The 19318-nt window shown below is 44.1% G+C and overlaps 1 protein-coding gene and 1 long non-coding RNA gene across 8 annotated transcripts; one reads left to right on the top strand and one right to left on the bottom strand.

Moving 5' to 3' along the window:
- Positions 1–1183: 1183 nt before the first annotated feature.
- On the bottom strand, positions 1184–4136 carry LOC146895950 (uncharacterized). Its single transcript, XR_015001682.2, has 2 exons — positions 3997–4136; positions 1184–3713 (listed from the first exon to the last, which is right to left on the bottom strand). It is a non-coding gene; the product is annotated as an uncharacterized LOC146895950 (long non-coding RNA).
- Positions 4137–4323: 187 nt separating this feature from the next.
- LOC125395548 (uncharacterized) lies at positions 4324–17338 on the top strand. 7 transcript variants are annotated; one of them, XM_048426992.3, is made up of 4 exons: positions 4324–4461; positions 7372–7567; positions 11988–12074; positions 14824–17338. In XM_048426992.3, exons 2-4 carry the CDS (start codon positions 7534–7536, stop codon positions 16374–16376), a joined length of 1674 nt encoding a protein of 557 aa, XP_048282949.3. In that variant the 5' UTR covers positions 4324–4461; positions 7372–7533; the 3' UTR covers positions 16377–17338. The 7 variants fall into 7 exon arrangements, with proteins under 7 accessions (XP_048282949.3, XP_048282943.3, XP_048282944.3 ...); XM_048426986.3 differs by having other exon boundaries at positions 4329–4461; positions 7441–7567; XM_048426987.3 differs by lacking the exon at positions 4324–4461 and adding an exon at positions 4599–4734 and having other exon boundaries at positions 7441–7567.
- Positions 17339–19318: the final 1980 nt, after the last annotated feature.

Genomic DNA, 19318 nt, shown 5'->3' with positions numbered 1-19318 from the left:
TGTGTGTGTGTGTGTGTGTGTGTGTAGTTCAGAGGACAACCTTCAGGATTTGGTTCTCTTGTCACACCACGTGACTTCCAGGGATGGAACTCAGGCCAACAGGCCAGGCAGCAATAACTTTATCCACTGAACCATCTTCCGACTGAGCCATCTTGTTGGCTTCTATTTTTGCTGTTGTTTTGTTTGAGACAGGGTCTCACGTAGCCCAGAGTGGAAATGAACTTACTACAGAGTCAAGGATAGGCTTTGCTGTCGATTTTCCTGCATCTACCCACTGACGCTGGAATTACAAGTGTACATCAACACCCCCAGCTGATTTCCAAGGTTTTAGTTATTGTTTAGACTTATTTTGTGTGTATGAATGCTTATCTGTGTGTGTGTGTGTGTGTGCGCGTGAGCGTGTGTGTGTGTGTGTGTGTGTGTGTGTGTGTGTGTATGTGCATCATGTGCTTGCCTAGTGCTTGCAGAAATCAGAATCGGAGAGCAAATTCCTTAAAACCAGAGTTATAGATAGTTGTGAACCACAATTCAGGTGCTGAGAACTGAACCCAAGTCCTCTGCAAGAGCAACAAGTGCTCCTAACTTCTGAACCATCTCTTCAGCATCCTGATTTCAAGTTGGGGCTGGTGATACAACTCTGTAGTAAAAAGCTATTTGCCAGACAATAGATTCAAGATCCTGTATGGGGGGAAAATCTCACCTTGGAATCATTCATTTCTTATTCTTTTCAAGCCAAGAAGCCTGACAACCCTGGGGAGGAAGATGTGCTTGGAACTGAAAAAGAAAAAGGCCCGCAAGACCAGCACGTCTTTGGAATGTGCCATAGTCCCCACACTAGAGCTCTGGACTTGCTCCCTGTAGGAAGCACTTTTCTCCTCACTAGCCAGACCATGATGATTAAGTTCTACAACCTTCCAAACCAGCACCCTTGACTGTAGAACAGCCCGTATATATGAACTTAGGGCCTTGTGGGATAGTTCAGCAGGCAGAGGGACCCAGGGCCAGGCTGAAGCTCTGAGTTTGATCCTGAGTACCCACACAGTAGGAGAGAACCAAATCCTCCAGGTTGTCCACTACCTGCTAGATTTGGGCCTTGGCATGCACACACCTACCACACATTTATCCATATTCCCAGGCACACACAATAGAAAGAAAGAAGAAAAAAAAGAAAAAAAGAAAATAATATTTTAACCAGATGGTGGTGGCACATGCCTTTAATCCCAGCACTCGGGAGGCAGAGGCAGGGAGGTCTCTGTGTCTCTTCACCCAAGCTCCTGGCATAAACTCTTTCCCCTAGGAGTTGCCTCAGTCCAAACTCCACCTCTGAGAAAGCCCACCAAATGGTAACTCCTCCCCAGGGAAGGTCGGGACCACTCCCACAAGCTATTTAAACTGCCCTCCAGAGAATGAACACTTGTTCTTCAGGTTTCACAAGGTCTCCGAGTTTCGCATAGTCTTCCCCTCTCCATGTTCTCCCAGTCTTTCCCTCTCCATGTTCTCCCAGGGCCACCAGGGAGTAAAGCCATCTATTAAACATGGGCGTATTTTATTCAGGTTTAATTTGGTCTGATTGGAATTATTTACGTCCTAAGAAAATACCTAACAATATGTGCATAATAAATGTATATATGTAAAAGATCCAAAAAAGCATAAACAGAAAGGAAAAGTAACTAAGTACAGATGTACAAGAAATGATGTTTTAAATCTATAATCTCAACAGTGGGGAGGCTGACAGTGAGTTCCAGGTCAGCCTACTCTACATAGGGAATTTGAAAGTCCAAGGTGGGCCACAGTGTGAGATCCTGTCTCAAAAGAACTAAAAGTAAAATCCAGTATTTCCACTTCTAGTTAGACATCCATAGGAAAGAAGATCAGAACTAGGCTGAGTGTTGCATTTCTGAAACCCAAGCAGTGAAGATGAGAGGCAGGAGAATAAAGTGTTTTAGGCCAACCTGAACTATGCAGCAAGACTCTGATGCTAATAAATAAAACAAACAAAGCCACATGCTAGGCCTTTAATCCCAGCACCCAGGAGGCAGGTGGATCTTTGTGAATTCAAGGCTAGCTTGGTCTACACAGGGAGTTCCAGGACAGGCAGGCCTGTTACACAGAGAAACCCTGTCTCAAAAAAAAAAAAATCAAAAACCAACCAAACAAACAAAAACAAAAAGCAAAACAAAACAAAAAACACACCACTACCAACAAAAACACCTCAGAAAATAAAATCAAGAGGGTGAAGAGATATCTGTTTTCCAGGGTTTGTTACAGCACTGTTCAGAATAGTCAAGAAATTGAATTAACCTATATGTTCATGAATAAATAAAATGCGGTACACATATATAATGGGATACTATCCAGCCATATAAAATAATTAAATCTTGTGAACTGCAACAGAACATGGAGGCAATCAAAGGCCACTATGTGAAGTGACTTAAACCAGGTGCCCAAACTGGACAATCCTGTTCATCCGCAGAACCTAAAGGAAGTTATTTCATAATAGATTTTTCTGTTCTTCGTTTTAATCTTTTTAAGACAAGTTCTCAGGTAGTCCAGCCTAGCCTGAGTATAGGGCTGAGTATGACTTCAAACTGCTGATCCTCCTATCGCTCCTTCTCAAGTGCTGAAATTGCAGAACTCTGAAGCCATTTCTGATAATTCTAAGCCCTCTCAGTCTCAGCAGTAATGCTCTCCCCTTCCTCCCTGGGAACTAAAGGCCTAACAGCTACTGAAATGTTGGAACTTTCCATTTCCCTGAGTCTTTGTGAATGTTGTTCAGAAATTGGGGCAAGATAAGATAAGATGTTGACTCAGTTCCTGAACAACTACCCACACACGTATGTTTTGACTCAGTCCCTGGGAAACGGGGTCAAAGTGACCCCTTACCTCATCTGATCTGGCAACCACTCTCCAGCCAATTATTGGTAATAGCCCTTTTGAAAAAGTCAATCATAATAGTCAAAGAACAACTCCCAGACACCCCTCCCACCCCGCTTCTGTGGCTTTTTCCTTTAAAAGTAGCCTGTACCAGCTATTTGGGGTCTTTCTGGCCTCTAATGCTGAAAGACCCTGTCATGGCAGAATTAATAAAATCCTCATGCTTTTACACCAGCTGTGGTATGAGAGGTAGTCTCTGGGGGTGACTCCTCCTCGGTGTTTGGACTCTAGGATCCAACAAAATCACAGGCAAGTATGGCTATACCTGGCTGGAAGTTGAAGGTATGGAGTTTATATATCTCAGAAAGGAAAGAGCAGATAGATGGGAGAGAGAGCTTTTCAGCCCAGTCTGGCCTGAAACTCACAATGTAGTCCATGCTGGCATGGAGTTTATGGCAATTTTTCTGCATCACCATCTTGAACGCTGGGACTCTAAGTGTGAGCAATCGCATAGGGCTCACAATTCTCAAATTTACATGCTCTAGCTTACGTTCATTTCCAGTACTGAACTGCATATATGACACTGTTATTATTCTATCTTAGAAACGTGTCAAATTGACTCTGAGACCCCTAAACCTTGCAGCCATCACACACTAGGAGACAGCAAATCCAATGATCTAGTGACCCAGAAGTCCGAGCCTCTGTGGAGGCTGTTTTGTGCCACGAAACATCTAGGGTAGTAAGGATGGATGATGGAATAAATAAGTTGAATTCCCCACGAAGAATGTTAGGCTTCATTTTCTGTCGCCAGCTCAGAAAATGATCTTGGTAGAAAGTATCTGAAAAAGACAAACCAAAAGAACAGCTGAGCAACAGGATCCACACAAAGTTGCACGAACCCTAAGATGGGCAAATCTTTTTGCTTCCCAAATTTCTCCGGATGAACAACAGCAGTCTTACCCCTGTTCCTAGGTCCTCCCCCACAAATTCCGTCCTCTAGATGTCCCCGCATTTGAGAGAAACTGGGACCTTTGAGCGCCTTTCACACTAGGTGTGCCCTTTACACTAGATGTGCTCCCCGTTTGGTAAGACAAGTGGGAAAAATGAAAAATACTACATTACCCAGAAGACTATGCTGTGCGTGGGCCCAATAATGGACCAGAACGGGGTGCACTTCCGGTTACTCGCCGCGGACACCATTTGCCTCAGCACATCGGTTCCCAAGGGGCTTGAGTTTTCGGAACATCGGGACTCTAGGGTCAGTTTCCAAGCCTGTGGCGGGATTCGAAAAGGACCGGAACGTAAAAATTTTCCCCGGAAGCCTGCACGAACCTGTGTAGTCTGGTCCTCCGGAGGACCGCAACATCTCAGTCTCGTCCTTCAGCCCGCAGCCCCCAAGGGCAACGGTTCGTGTAGATTCGTCATTCCACGGAAGATCCCGAGGTCCCGAGTACAGCCGGTTTCCATGGTCACCCGGCTAAGGCCGGATGCGCTTTGGGAGCTTCAGCCGAGGCCTGCAAGGCGCTTGATTTCCCCCACTCCCCCCAAAACAGTCTAACTATGGCGGCCTGGAAGGACCACCCGCAGGTTAGTGGACTGTGAGCTTTAAATCACTGATCAGGGAACCGAGAGAGCCCCCTGGGTGGAACTCTACCGTTGTCATTCTTTTGGGGCCACAGAGGCTTCCGACAGAAGCTCGGTTTGGACTGGAATTTCCAAAAGGAAGCTGAGCTAGAATGCCAGTGACTGTGGAGGGATTGGAATGTTGCGGGTCAAGAGCCTGTTTACTAATTATCTTGGGCTATCTTTAGCCACCTATAGAACAGGTTTCTCTACTGGACTCTAACCTACCTGCCTGAAGTGAGTGTTTTTGAAAAGTTATCTTTATTTATGTTATTTATGTCCTTTGTTTTGTATCTTAAAACTTTTGGAACAACAACAACAACAAATCAGTAAAATGACATTTTGCCGGGTGGTTTTGGCACACGCCTTTAATCCCAGCACTCGGGAGGCAGAGGCAGGTGGATCTCTGTGAGTTCGAGGCCATCCTGGTCTACAAGAGCTAGTTCTGGGACAGGCTCCAAAGCTACACAGAGAAACCCCTGCCTTGAAAAAACAAAACAAAAAAGAGAAAGAAAGAAAGAAGAAAACAGAAAAAAAAGGAAAAAACAAAATCTTTTGGAACATGGCATTTGGGTTAGCCTAAATCTGAGTTCCTGGACCATGGATAGCTTCAGAATAAACTCTTCCCACCTTTGAGGTGAGGAACCATGTTTTTTACATTGTCATTGGTAGGTAAGCCGTTGCAAGAATAAATGATGCTTCCTCTACAGGGTCAGGTCATACTTATACTTCCTACTGTGCTGTAAGGATCCACCAAGGCTGACCAGGTGTCTGCGCAGCAATACTGGTTTAAAAAAGTCCCTGAAGGCTAGGGCATTCTAGGTAGGGAGACATACCTGGCATTATTTATCCTTGACCATCGTGTTCCCGGTTTTTGAAGTGTCCTAACATCAGGGGCAGGGCTGTCAGAATCCTGTAAGGAAAAAGGTAGACGTCTCATTGTGAAATTCCCCTGGGAATCTAGGCGGCCTAAGAAAGGTCTAGACCACGTGGGAAGCTGGTCGGGACGTTGTCTCAAGTAGCTGCTAGTACCTTTCTTGTTGTTCTTGATTTAGACAAGGTCTTACTGTGTAACCCAGGCTGGCTTCAGATTTGAAATTCCTTATCAGCGCCCCTAAAGCTGGGATTACGGGTGTGAACTGCCACAACCAACTAAAGTACATTTGTTATGAAGCCAGCTATAAACCTTGCTTTATCTAGTCATGTCAGAGGGTGTTTTTCAGAGGTGATTAAATGGGTTTATCAGCAAAAGAAGAAAAAAAAAGAAAAGAGTGGAAACACTCCACAAACTCCCGAATTTTAAAAAAATCTTCCTTAAATGATAGCGTGTGTTAGCATAAAGGTATGTGCAGTTGAGTACTGTGCCCTCGAAGGCCAGAATAGCTGGAGATAGTGCCGTGGGAACCAAACTCAGCAGCTCTCCAGCTCTTCATCTTGTTTTTGAATAAGCTTGTTGCTTTGGATTCTCCTTGCTATTAATGGAGTGCCAGAATTATTGTTACAACAACCTTGCCATCCTTGCCTGTGGTCTCCGATGTGTGGCCCCTGGTGAGCTGGCCAAAGTCCTTTAGCTTCCTGTACTCACTGCAATGTGAAGATCTAACGATGGTGACCGCAGAGGCTGTGGGAAATTAAGAGCATTTTTATAGTGGGCACTGGAGACTTTCTCTTTTAAAAATTCCTGTTGTCAGGGCTAGAGAGATGGCTCAGTGGATAAGAGCACTGGCAGCTCTTCTAGAGGACCTGGGTTCAATTCTTAGTACCCACATAGTAGCTCACAGCTGTCTGCAACTCTAGTTCAGGAGGATCTGGTATTCTCATAAAGACAGACAGACATCAATGTGGGTAAAAACATCTGTGCACATAAAAATATGTAAATTAAAAAAATTCCTGTTGTCGGATAGAAACGTTTTGTTTGTACAGTTATTTAGTGTGTATGCGTGCATGTGTAAGGAGATCAGAGGACAGCCTAGAGGAATTGTGAAACCGTATTGGATTCAATGAGCCATCCTGGCAGCGTCGAAAGTGGTTGCTATGAGCATCACGGAGAGGCTCTACTCGTGCCTGTACCGCGTCCCCTTCATGTCTTCATTCTTCTCATTTCCTAGACTCCTTGTCTGCATTTCGTAGTCTACATGTTTTTGTTGTCTGTCTTTCTGAGGCAGTAATCTTTTTTATTTCCCGAGACAGAGTTTCTCTGTAGCTTTGGAGTCTGTCCTGGAACCAGCTCTGTAACCCAGGCTGGCCTCAAACTCAAAGAGATCCGCCTGCCTCTGCCTCCCGAGTGTTGGCGCCAGGCGTGCGCCACCACTGCCTGACTGAGGCAGTAATGTTTTCACCTGTATTTATTTATTGTTTTTTATCGTATGTGTTTTTGTTTTTTTTACTTCATTTATGGTGTGTGTGTGTGTGTGTGTGTGTGTGTGCCTGTATGTAACAGCTTGAGTGTGGAGGTCAGAGGACAACTTTAGGGCATCAGTTCTCTCTACCATGAGTTCCAGGTGTCAAACTCGGTGGGCAAACTTAGCAACAAGTGCCCTAACTCACTGAGCATCTTACTAGCCCAGTTCTTTGGTTTCTCTTTTGTTTTTGAGATAGAGTCTCATGTAGCACAGGCTGGCTTAAGTTTGCTGTGTAGCCCAGGCTAGTTTTGAAATAGTAGCGATCTTCTTGCCTTCAGCCTTAAAGTTTTGGGGTTAGAGGTGTGAGCTATCAGCCTCCGATGACTCTTAACCCAGGACGCTTCTCTCCTTACACCTCTGTGTTCTCCAAGCGTTATCTTCCTAACCTTGAAACCCACTTCCCATCTAAGTGTCTGTAGATGGGAAGGTGACCTGTGTGGTTTGGACCTTTATCGCTCTTAATCTGTTTCAGTGAGGCAGAGTCTAGTTCCTCTCAGGGAACCTCAAGGCTAACACTGAAGCCTCTGTTTGACTTGGCAAGGTGTCTCTGACCTTTGAAGATGTGGCTGTGGCTTTCACCCAGGAGGAGTGGGGACAGCTGGACCCTGCTCAGAAGACTCTGTACCAAGAGGTGATGCTGGAAATCTCTGGGTTCCTGGTAGCTCTGGGTAAGGTTTTCTACTTTACTTTAAGAAATAATTTATTTATTTTGTATACATGTAGTGTGTGGTATACTGCAGTAAAAGGAGCAGCGGGCCGTTTCCTATCGCCTGGCTCCTGGCTAGCTTTACCCGAAATAATTACAAGGAAACTGTATTCATTTAAACACTGCTTGGCCCATTAGTTCTAACCTCTTATTGGCTAACTCTCACATATTAGTTTAACCCATCTCCATTAATGGATATTGCCACTTGACTGTGGCTTACCGGCATGAGTCTAACCAGTGTCGGTCTTGGAGAGGAGAGCCATGGTGTCTGCCTGACTCTGCTTCCTTTCTCCCAGCATTCTGTTTGGTCTATTCCACCTGTCTAAATTCTGCCCTATCAAAAAGCCAAGGCAGTTTCTTTATTTGACCAATGAAAGTAACACATAGAAAGAAGATTCTCTTGACCAATGAAAGTAACGTATAGAAAAACGATCCTCCTATACCAGTATACACATGTTGTGTGTGGACCAAAGGGCAACTTGCAGAAACTAGTGCTCTCTTTCGACCATGACCAACTCAGGTTGTTGGGCTTGGTGGCTAGCAACTTAGCCATCTTGTAAGCCCCCACTCTACCCTGCCCCACCTTTTTAAAAGTAGGATCTTCTCACTCTGCAGACCTGGCTGCCCTGAAATCACACTATGACCTCAAACTTGGAGGGAATCCTTTTGGAATTCATGGACAGTTGTGTGTGTGCATGCACGCGCGCGCGTGTGCGCGCGCACACACACACAAACAGACATGCACACACAGACACACACAGATGCACTGTGGTTTAAATGAGAAATGTCCCCATTGACTCAGGCATTTGAACAATTGATCCTTGGTTGGTGATGCTGTTTGGAGAGGTTTGGGATGTGCAGCCTTGCTGAAGGAAATATATCACTGAGGGTAGGTGTTGAGAGTTTGAGGCCTCGCCATCCTTCAGTTCACTCTGCTTCCCTTGTGGTTAGTGATAGAATATTTCAGCTTCCTGCCCCTGTTACCATGCCTGCCTGCTGCCGTGTCTCCCTACTGCTGTGAACCCTTATCCTTCTGAAACCCAAATGAACTCTTTCTTCTATAAATGGCTTTGGTTATGGTATTTTATCACAGCAAAAGAGAAGTAACTGATGCATCCATAAATAATGCAATCAATCTTTAAAAATAAATGGATGGATAAATAAATAAGAAGACCCTCTGGTCTCGTTTCCCATGTTCACTTCAACCTGAGACTCACCCTGCTGCAGTCTCCCTGAGCTCCCTGCTTACCATCAAGATCGTGCTTGACATTTTCCTGTGTTTGGGGCGTGCTCTCATTATAGTGCAGCATCTCACGTGGCTGCCATTTCTCAGCGCAGTCAGCATCTTCTCACAAGATCATTCCCGACTAGTAAATATTCTGACCTGTTGTGTGGCTCGGTGGTAAAGGTTCTTGCCACCAAGCCTGATGACCTAAGTTTGATTCCCAGATCCCACACAGTAGACAGCCCACAAGTGGTCTTCTTGTCTCTATTCATGCATACGTCGTGGCATGCCATTCCCAGTAGACACAAAAACCTTTTATTTTATTTTATTTTTAGAGAAAGTGTTTCTCTGTGTACCCCCTGGCTACCCTGGAACTCACTCTGTAGACCAGGCTGGCCTCAAACTCAGAGATCCACCTGGCTCTGCCTCCGGAGTGCTGGGATTAAAGGCAGGCGTGCGCCACCAAGGCCTGGCTTCTCCCAGGCTTTTGTGAGGGCAGGGCAGAATTGTTCTTCCATAGGAGGTTATGGAGATAGGGGAACTTTAAGAATGGAGATGACTAATTACCATTCAGGGGTAGAGAATGATTCCCCCCCAACACACACACACACACACACACACACACTGAGCTAAGTCTTTCCATATCAGTTACCTTAATCAAGACTGTCCTCTGGCAAACATGCCCATAGGCCAACCCAGTGTAGGTAATCCCTCACTGAGATTCTCTTCCCAGGTAATTGGAAGTTAATATCCCAGGTAATAGGTAGTGTTGAGTTGCCAAAGCTAACCATCACAGTAGTGGTTAGTGTATTCCTCCCTCCACTGCTGTGACCGTTCCTATCCCGCTGTGTCATACCTACCTCCTCCGTCCATCTGTCCCAGCTTGTGCTCTGCCACGGGAGCAAGCCAGTCTGGCTACTGAGAAGACTGCCTTCAAGAGTGACTTAAGCCTCTTGTCTTACTGTATTGTTCATTGTATTATCCTCTTTGTTACAGCCCAAAAGGCCAATACAAATAATTTACTTTTTTTGTTTTGTTTGTTTGTTCTGGTTTTTGAGGCCAATTTTCTTAGTAGACAGGCTGCCCTGAAACTCACTGTGTGGCCCAGGCTGGCCTCTAAGCGGCTGTTATTCTTTCTCAGCTCCTCAAGTGCTGGGATCTGATAAGTGTCATCTTATAAAGTATGGCATACTGTATGTTTTTTTTTTCCATTTTTGTTTTTCATAACAGGGTTTCTCTGTGTAGTTCTGTCTGGCCTGGAACTCAGAGATCCAGCTGCTACTGCCTCCCTAGTGCTGGGGTTAAAATCATGCACCACCACCACCTGGCTATTAGTTTCTTTAAAAGAAAAGAATTAATTTCAGGCCAGCATGATAGTTACACACCTTTAATCATAGCATTTGGAAACAAAGGCAGGCGGATCTCTGCTTTTGAGCCTAGACTGTTCTCCATAGTGAGTTCCAGGACATCCAGAGCTCTGTAGTGAGACTCTGTTTTTCAAAACAAAACAGCTGGGCGGTACTGGTGCACACCTTTAATCCCAACACTCTGGTGGCAGAGGCAGGTGGATCTCTGTGAGTTCAAAGCCAGCCTGGTCTACAAAATGAGTCCCAGAATAGCCAGACTATTACACAGAGAAACCTTGTGTCAACACCCACTCCCCCAAAAAGAAAGAAATGAAGAAAATACATTACATTTTAAAATGTTTGTATGCACACATGTATGCAGGCATGCTACAGTGTGTGAAGGTCAGAGAACAAGTCGTGGGAGTTGGTTCTCTTCCTCCCACCATGTGAGTCCCAGGAATTAAACTCAGGTTCTGCCTCAGTTTTTTTGTTTGTTTGGTTTTGGTTTTTCTTTTTTCTTTCTTTTTTTTTGTATTGATATTTATTGAGCTCTACATTTTTCTCTGCCTCTCCCCTCCCCACTTCAACCCTTCCCCAAGGTCCCCATGCTCCCAATTTACTCGGGAGATCTTGTCTTTCTTTATCCTTTCTACTTCCCATGTAGATTAGATCTCTACTTAGTATAGAGGACTTAGTGTCCTCATTGTTGTCTAAATTCTCTGGGATTGTGGTTTGTAGGCTGGCTTTCTTTGCTTTATGTTTAAAAACTACCTATGAGTGAATACATGTGATAATTGTCTTTCTGGGTCTGGGTTACCTCATTCAAAATAATGTTTTCTACCTCTATTCATTTTCCTGCAAAATTCAAGCTGTTGTTTTTTTGTTTTTTTGGTTTTTTTTGTTTTTGTTTTTTGTTTTTGTTTTTTGCTGTGTAGTACTCCATTGTGTAAATGTACCACATTTTTCTTATCCATTCTTCGATTGAGGGGCATTTAGGTTGTTTCCAGGTTCTGGCTATGACAAACAATGCTGCTATGAACATAGTTGAGCACATGTCCTTGTGGCACGATTGAGCATCCTTTGGATATATACCCAAAAGTGGTATTACTGGGTCTTGAGGAAGGTTGTTTCCTAATTTTCTGAGTAATCACCACACTGACATCCAAAGGGCCTGTACCAGCTTGCATTCTCACCAGCAATGCAGAAGTGTTCCCTTTTCCTCACAACCTCTCTAGCCTAAATTGTTATCAGTGTTTTTGATCTTGACCATTCTTACAGGTGTAAGATGGAATCGCAGAGTTGTTTTGATTTGCATTTCTCTGATGACTAAGGACGTTGAACATTTCCTTAAGTGTCTTTCAGCCATTTTAGATTCCTCTGTTGAGAGTTCTCTGTTTAGGTCTGTACTCCATTTTTTATTATTATTATTGGATTATGTGATCTTTTGGTGTCCAATTTCTTCAGTTCTTTGTATATTTTGGAGATCAGACCTCTGTCTGATGTGGGGTTAGTGAAGATCTTTCCCCATTCTGTACTCAGTTTTGGCAGCAGTGCCTTTACTGACTTGACTGAGTGATTGTGCCAGCCAAGTATTGGTTTTTGATGAACTGTTTAGTATGGAATAGCAAACTTTTAGCTTCTGAGTTATGTTTCACTTTTTTTTTGTGTGGATGGGAGTAGCTTCATTCCAAGGTCCGGACCAAATCCTGTGAGATGGAGGGTCTTTTTCTTGTTTCGTCAAATCCTGTGAGATGGCGGGTCTTTATCTTGTTTCACCAATATCTCTGTGTGCTTTCTTGTTCTCCCTGAAGGGTATTCTGTTCCCACACTGAAGCTGCTGGAGCAAGGGCAGGAACCATGGGCAGTGACAACGTCCCTCTCCCAAAGCACCTGCTCAGGTAAGAGTCCAGGAGGAAGGGCCTGGAGGTCAGACAGGGGTCTCCTGGGAAGAGTCCAGGAAAAAGGGCCTGAAGATCTGGACAGGGGTCTCCTGGAAAAGTTGTTTTTATTTCTGTGTCTGTGAGTGCATACACAGGTATGTAGGGTTGTCAGAGGCGAGAAGAGAGCACCAGATCCCCTGCGGCTGAAGTTACAGGCTGCCATGAGAAGCCTGGTGCGAGTACTGGGAACTGAACTCAGATCCTTTGAAAGACCTAGTGTTCTTAACTACTGAGCCATCTCCAGCCTGCTGGGACACTTCTTAGTGGATCACTTCAGGATCTAGAGCAGTAGAACCCTGAGATCTGGCTCTTCTGATTCCCCAGCCTTGACCCATTTGTCCCTGCTCCTGGAAGGGAGACAGGTTCCTAAGCTACTCTCTTGGGACCCCTCTGCGTGCTTGAACTACCCTGGCTTCCTTGTCACGAGCTCTGTGACTCTGGTGAAGCTGATCAGTCACTTGTGGTTTGAAGTGCATTCATTACTTTCCTATCGCTGTGATAAAACAGCATGACCAAGCAACTACAGAAGGAAGTGTTTGTTCGGCTTATGCTTCATGAGGGATAAGAGTCCATCAGGCAGGGAAGTAAGCTGACAAGCAGCAGAGTTGGCACCTAGAGAAGGAAGCAGAGAACACATTGGGAATGGCATGAGGCACTTGAAACCTCAAAGCCTGCCCCTAAAGATGTGCTTCTTCCAGCAGTGCCACACCTCTGGGCCTCCCTAAACAGTGCCACCAACTGGAGACCACATGTTCAAAGCCTGTGGGGTACACTGCATTTTAACCACCACAGTAAGTGTGGCTAAGTTAACATTAACTTCCATGTCAAACTCCAGAGTCAGTGGCTCAACATGCACTGTGTAAGGGTTACATGTCTGTGTAAGGGTGTTGGATCCTGGAGTTACAGACAGTTGTGAGCTGCCATGTGGGTGCTGGGAATTGAACCCAGTTTCCCTGGAAGAGCACTCAGTGTTTATAACCGCTGAGCCATCTCTCCAGTCCCCCAGTTCTTATCCAAAGAACTAGGCATTTGGTTTACTTGGGGTCGATGGGGCTGGGATGTGTTACTGAGCTATGTGTTCTTTCTTTATCAACACCTTTAGTAACCTGCACCCAGTCTGTCCCTGGAAATTGGTAGCACTCGTTGACCATTGGGTTCCACTGGAGAAAATATAACCTGATGTGTTGGTGTATTAGCATCAATGTCTGAGCCAGAGGGGATGCATCTAAGTCTTTATTGCTTATTGTTCACTGAATGCTTTGAAAGTTCTAATGCACCTGTGTTGCCTGTGTGGAAGATGGGTCTGCATGGCCTGTATCTCACATTAGTCCTATCTAATAACTGTTCCTCTCACTTCCTCCCAGACACTGAGGGCAAAGGTGTCCTTTCCTATTCTCCCAATTTCCATCCACAACTCTATTTTACCTACTGCCCTTTCCAATCTTCTGTTCGTGAGAGGCCTTCCAACACTAAAAGGCAATCCCTTGCCCTGAATAATCTGCTGTGCGCGCGCGCGCGTGTGTGTGTGTGTGTGTGTGTGTGTGTGTGTGTATGTGTGTGTATGTAAATTTATTATTAGAAGTGGGTAGCACATGTGTGAAGGCTGGAAAACAACTTTGTGGAGTTGGTTTTCTTTACCAAAGAAATCCTTTACCAAAGATTGTTTTCTATCTGGATTGACCAACCAGCAATATTTTACTCTCTGAACCATATCTCTAGTCCAAATGAAACCTTCTTGGCTTTTTGTTTATTTATATTTGAAACAGGGTTTCTCTATTATGTATCTTTGGCTGTCCTGGAACTCACTCTGTAGAACAAAATGGTTTCAAACTCCCAGAAATTCGCCAGCTTGTACCTCCCGAGTGCTAGGGTTAACAGCATCCACCACCATGTCTGACTATCCAAGCCAAACCTTTTAATCATATAATCTGCTTTTCTTTCCCCCTTATCACCCCCCCCCCCAATGAGACAAGGTTTCTCTGTCTAGCTGTCCTGGATCTAGCTCTGTAGACCAGGCTTGCCTCGAACTCACAGAGATCTGCCTGCCTCTGCCTCCCAAGTGCTGGGATTAAAGGTGTGTGCCACCACAGCCCAGTTAATTTCTTTTCTTGTATAGCTATGTTTTCCCCTGAGTTATCTCTTCTGTGTAAATTGCTTGTGGGCCAGAAATGAAGTACTTATTTGGAAAGAAAAACAAAAGACAAAAAGACGGACAAACAAATGACAACAATAACCAGAAAAACCAAAACCCACTTATTGGTTTTAATGATAGAAATCCATAATGAATTTCAAAAGGAATTCTGGACACCTGTGGGAATTGAAGGTTACTTCCTATGGTGTTGAACAAAAGCTGAGGCTCCACCGGGTGCTTTCTTTCTCATCACATATTAAGTGTCTTCCTTGGGGACAGTGTTAGGTGTGTCACCTAGAGGAGTTAGTCTCACTCTGACAAGCCACATGCGGCCTGTAATTTTGAGAACGACTCTGTGAAAGGCCCTCCCCTAGCCCTGACCCAGTCTTTCACAGTATTGGAATCCAAGGACCAGGAAAAACACTGCTAACCTAGGCTTTGGAGATCATATAGCAGCCAGAGAGGCACTATTTTTATCTTCTTGGGCGTGTGTGGTCATGTGTTTTCAATAGCATGGTTTTGGTTTTTTTCTATGTTATTTCTCACAATCCCTGTTGTGTGTTGAATTTGTTTTAGGCGACAGTAGAAAAACCAAGGCCATAGGACCTACCACCTATAAGCCACAGCTGTCTGAGGCAACCTCATTCCAGGAACAGTCACCACTAAGAACCCCAGGAGGCTTGCAGTGGGTGCCAACCAAAGGCCACGATGATGCATCGGAAGTTCAGGAAAGGCTCTTCATACAAGAGACAGAGGCCCAGGAGAAGAAGCTTTCTGGGAAAATGAGTCCTATACTAGATGATATAGGGACAGCTGAGGAACTGCATCCAATGCACATACAGGAGGAAGAGGAAACGATCTTCAAATGCAGAGACTGTGGGAAGGCATTTAGTAAGAAAAACCTTCTTGCTTCACATGAAAAAATCCACTCTGGAGTAAAGCCCTATGAGTGTATAGAATGTGGGAAGACCTTCATAAAGAGCACCCATCTCCTTCAGCACCAGATGATCCACACTGGGGAGAGGCCCTATGAGTGTCTGGAATGTGGGAAGGCCTTCAACCGCAAGTCCTACCTTTCCCAGCACCAGCGGATCCACAGTGGAGAGAAGCCGTATACGTGCAGTGAGTGTGGGAAGGCTTTCACACACCGCTCTAATTTTGTCTTGCACAGCAGGAGACACACTGGAGAGAAATCTTTCGCTTGTACAGAATGTGGACAAGTCTTTCGACACAGGAGAGGTTTCCTTAGGCACTGTGTCACTCATGGTGGAGAGGACCCGTCCGAGTGCTTTGAGTGTGGACAGGTCTTTAAGCACAGGTCCTACCTCATGTGGCACCAGCAGACGCACACTGGGAAGAAGCCATACGAGTGCAGTGAGTGTGGGAAAGTCTTCCTGGAGAGTGCAGCCCTGATCCACCACTATGTGATCCACACCGGGGAGAAGCCCTTTGAGTGCCTCAAGTGTGGCAAGGCCTTCAACCACAGGTCGTACCTCAATAGGCACCAGCGTATTCACACTGGGGAGAAGCCGTACGTGTGTGGCGAGTGTGGGAAAGCCTTCACCCACTGCTCTGCCTTCATCTTGCATAAAAGAGCCCACACTGGAGAGAAGCCCTTTGAGTGCAAAGAATGTGGGAAAGCCTTTAGCAATCGGAAAGACCTCATTCGCCACTTCAGCATCCACACTGGGGAGAGGCCCTATGAGTGTACAGAGTGCGGGAAGGCCTTTGCCCTCATGTCTGGTCTTACGAGACACAAGCGCATTCATAGTGGGGAAAAGCCTTTTGAATGTATTGAGTGTGGGAAATCCTTCTACTGGAGCACAAACCTCATTCGCCATGCCATCATCCACACTGGGGAGAAGCCATTTAAGTGCAGGGACTGTGGGAAGGCCTTTAGCCGCAGCTCATCCCTCACTCAGCATCAAAAAATGCACAGTGAGAGAAACCCTGCTGGTGTGTCGCATGAGGGGCCTCTCACAACCACGCACACCTCAGTTACCCTCCAGGAACTCCTTCTAGGCAAAGACTTCTTGAATGTAACCTCTGGGGAAAATCTTTTGTCACAGGAAACAAGTTCCTCAGCATCTGATTATTTATACCAAAGAGAAACTCCACAAGTGTCTTGATTATAAAGAGAGAGAGAGTAAAAAGCTCCTGTTGCAGAATCTTCTCCATCATCTGAAGACCAACATCAGTGTGGCAGATGCCATGGCTCTTCTCTCTGAGATGGACGCTGGTTAGACCCATGCCGGTAAGCCACAGTCAAGTGGCGATACACATTAATGAAGATGGGTTAAACAAATACGTAAGAGTTAGCCAATAAGAGGTTAGAACTAATGGGCCAGGCAGTGTTTAAATGAATACAGTTTGTGTGTTGTTATTTCAGGATATAAGCTAGCCGGGGGTCGGGACACAGCCCGCTGCTTTCTCTTACTACACAGCAGCAGCAGACCCAATTTATAGCCATATTTTCCACCTGAAAGTTCACCCAGGAAAGAGACTCATGGTTTGGGGCTTTGGAATTTTGTTTTGTTTTCGCAAAGGAAAAGCTTCAGCTGCATCTCTCTCCTCGTTTACACTGCAATGTTATTTCAGGAATTGTTTTTACAAAGGAACAGATGTAAACAAAAATAAAAACAGGTCTCTTCAGACCTCCCTGCCAAATCTATGACACTTCACTATTGATTCCTTAGCTTATTTGGAGTTAGGTGGGTGTTTCAGAGGTGCAAGGCCTTCTGCCCTTTTTGTGTCTTATGTATTCGTTTGTTGCTGTTCAGTTACTACAGGAGTTAGCTGAGAACAAGCCTGTAAATGTGTGTATATTTTTGTGTCCTACGATAATTTCTTTATTCTTGATCTGTAGCTTTTATGAGGGAGCATTTGAGTCATGAAAATATTTTCTATTTAAGGGAATAAGGATCCATAACTTTCCTAAGTATATCTGTACTTTTGAAAATTCCAATAGTTTTTTCTTTTTTTCCTTTACCAAGATGTATCTCACTGTATGTGTTTGTGCATGTGTGTGTAAGCTTAACTGCTGAGCCATCTCTCTACCCCTAACCATATAAATACAGTGATCTCCATAGCACACAGCTGAAATTTTTGCCTTTTTTTTTTTTTTTTTGGTGTGTGGGATACAAATCATAAAGCCTGTGTTTTCAGCTGACTCAGACATTTCTCATGGTAAAACAAAATGCAGTGGAGGTGGGGTACTTTTGTGAGATAGCTCAGTGGTTCAGAGCAATTCTAGAAGATAACGTCCCCTCTCCCAACAAAGCTTGTCCTCGGGGCTAGGGACATCATTTAGGGGTTGATTGTTATTCGTAGGGTTATAACGATTGTTATAGGATTGTTATAGGGTTGGGGGTTGGAGTGGAAATTATGTTAGCACAGAGATCTCCTTGAAAAAAAAAAGAGGGAAAATTGGATGGGATAATAGGTAGATTAGTATGAACTTATACTAATAATACTGAGTAATAGAGTGAATACTTGTAAACTATTATTTATAGACAATTTACATTGATATAGATTTATAGGTTCTTGTATATTGATACAAGTTCAAATTATATTTGTGCGCCTATTTCTGTTTACAATATTTGCACACCTATGCAAAGTTATTTTGTCAGATTGTATGCATGCATGTTTCTACCTCTGCTTAAGATATTTTGTATATTGATACAATTTTAGGAATATTTATCATATTGCATTATATATTTCTACCTCTGATCAAGATACTTAATACATTGTTTACATTTTGAGGTCATTGTCCTCATTTGCTGCACAGTTGTTTAAAGACTGTTTAATATTCTGACTTAGTCTTTTTATACAGGTATTAAGTATTATGGGTCAATAGTCATTCATGTTTATCATACTTATAGTCAGACTAATTAGGTTCTTCAACTACATAGAGATTGTATTCTGCATAGATAGGTAATCTTCAACCACTTCAAAGAGCTTTAGAATATGACATTTAAATAATTTAGGGTCCTGTTGATGTGAGACACGATTGCTCCTGGAGGCACCAATCTATTTCTGAGAGAATGTTGAACACCAAAGACGCTCCACTTGGAGCTTGTTTTCTTCTTGGCAAAAGTGTCCTCATTCCAGAAAAAGTCACCACCAAGAACCCCAGGAGGCTTGCAGTGGGTGCCAACCAAAGGCCTTTGGGCAAGGAACTGCTCATGCCTTGACCACTGACAAAGTGCAGGGTATCTGGACAGGACAAGCAGGATACAAGAAAAAAGACTGGCAAACCTTGCCAAGACACAGGGTAAGAGAGTTCTGAAAATTTTCCTGCCTCTGAAAATGGTCTATCAGTTAGTTACTCTAGGCCTTAGCCAAAGTTGGTTGCTTTCACATTGCAAAATGACTTTGGGTGATTCCCCAGGTAACCAGTTGTCTTTGTCATCTAATGCACATTTTGGAAGTTGCTTCATTGCATTTCCTGCCTACTCAAGTAATATTATCTCCCTTCTCTCACCTTCGATGGTGCTGAAGATGAGATAGTCATAGTTACCTTCCTCCTATGATATAGCCAAGCCATTTCTAATACAACATTTAGACTCTTTAGGATAGAATGATTATTAAAACAGTTAGCATATGCTCCTTGCTTAATATTGTTTATACTGGTTGTAATTCTAATTTTATACTTGATATCTGTTCTTAGTGTATATAGTTTTGTATTGGGTTTGGAACTCTGTTATTTAGACAAAAAGGGGAGGTGATGGGAAACCTCCTTCAACCAATGGCCTTTAAAAGGCTGGACCAGGTTGGGACATGACTTTTGGGACCCAAAAAGCTGCTGTCCTGCCCAGCTCACTCTCTTCTTCCCGTGCTCCACACCTTGAAGTTGGACCCCCATTCCTGTTCCTTGAGCTTTCCCCTTTAATAAAGGAAAACCTTAGAGTACTAGTTTTGGAGTCAGCTTGGGATTGTTTGACTCACATCCCCCACCCATACACATTCAGCATCATATGTGCACAATTTTGAATTTTTTTAAAAAGTTTTTTTTTTATTTTTTTATTTTATTTTTTTTTTGTTTTGTTTTTAAGACAGGGTTTCTCAGTGT

This window comes from Myodes glareolus, chromosome 1 (assembly GCF_982192425.1).
Source record: "Myodes glareolus chromosome 1, mMyoGla1.1, whole genome shotgun sequence".
Classification (NCBI taxonomy): domain Eukaryota; kingdom Metazoa; phylum Chordata; class Mammalia; order Rodentia; family Cricetidae; genus Myodes; species Myodes glareolus.
This window is presented reverse-complemented; position numbering and strand designations above follow the sequence as displayed.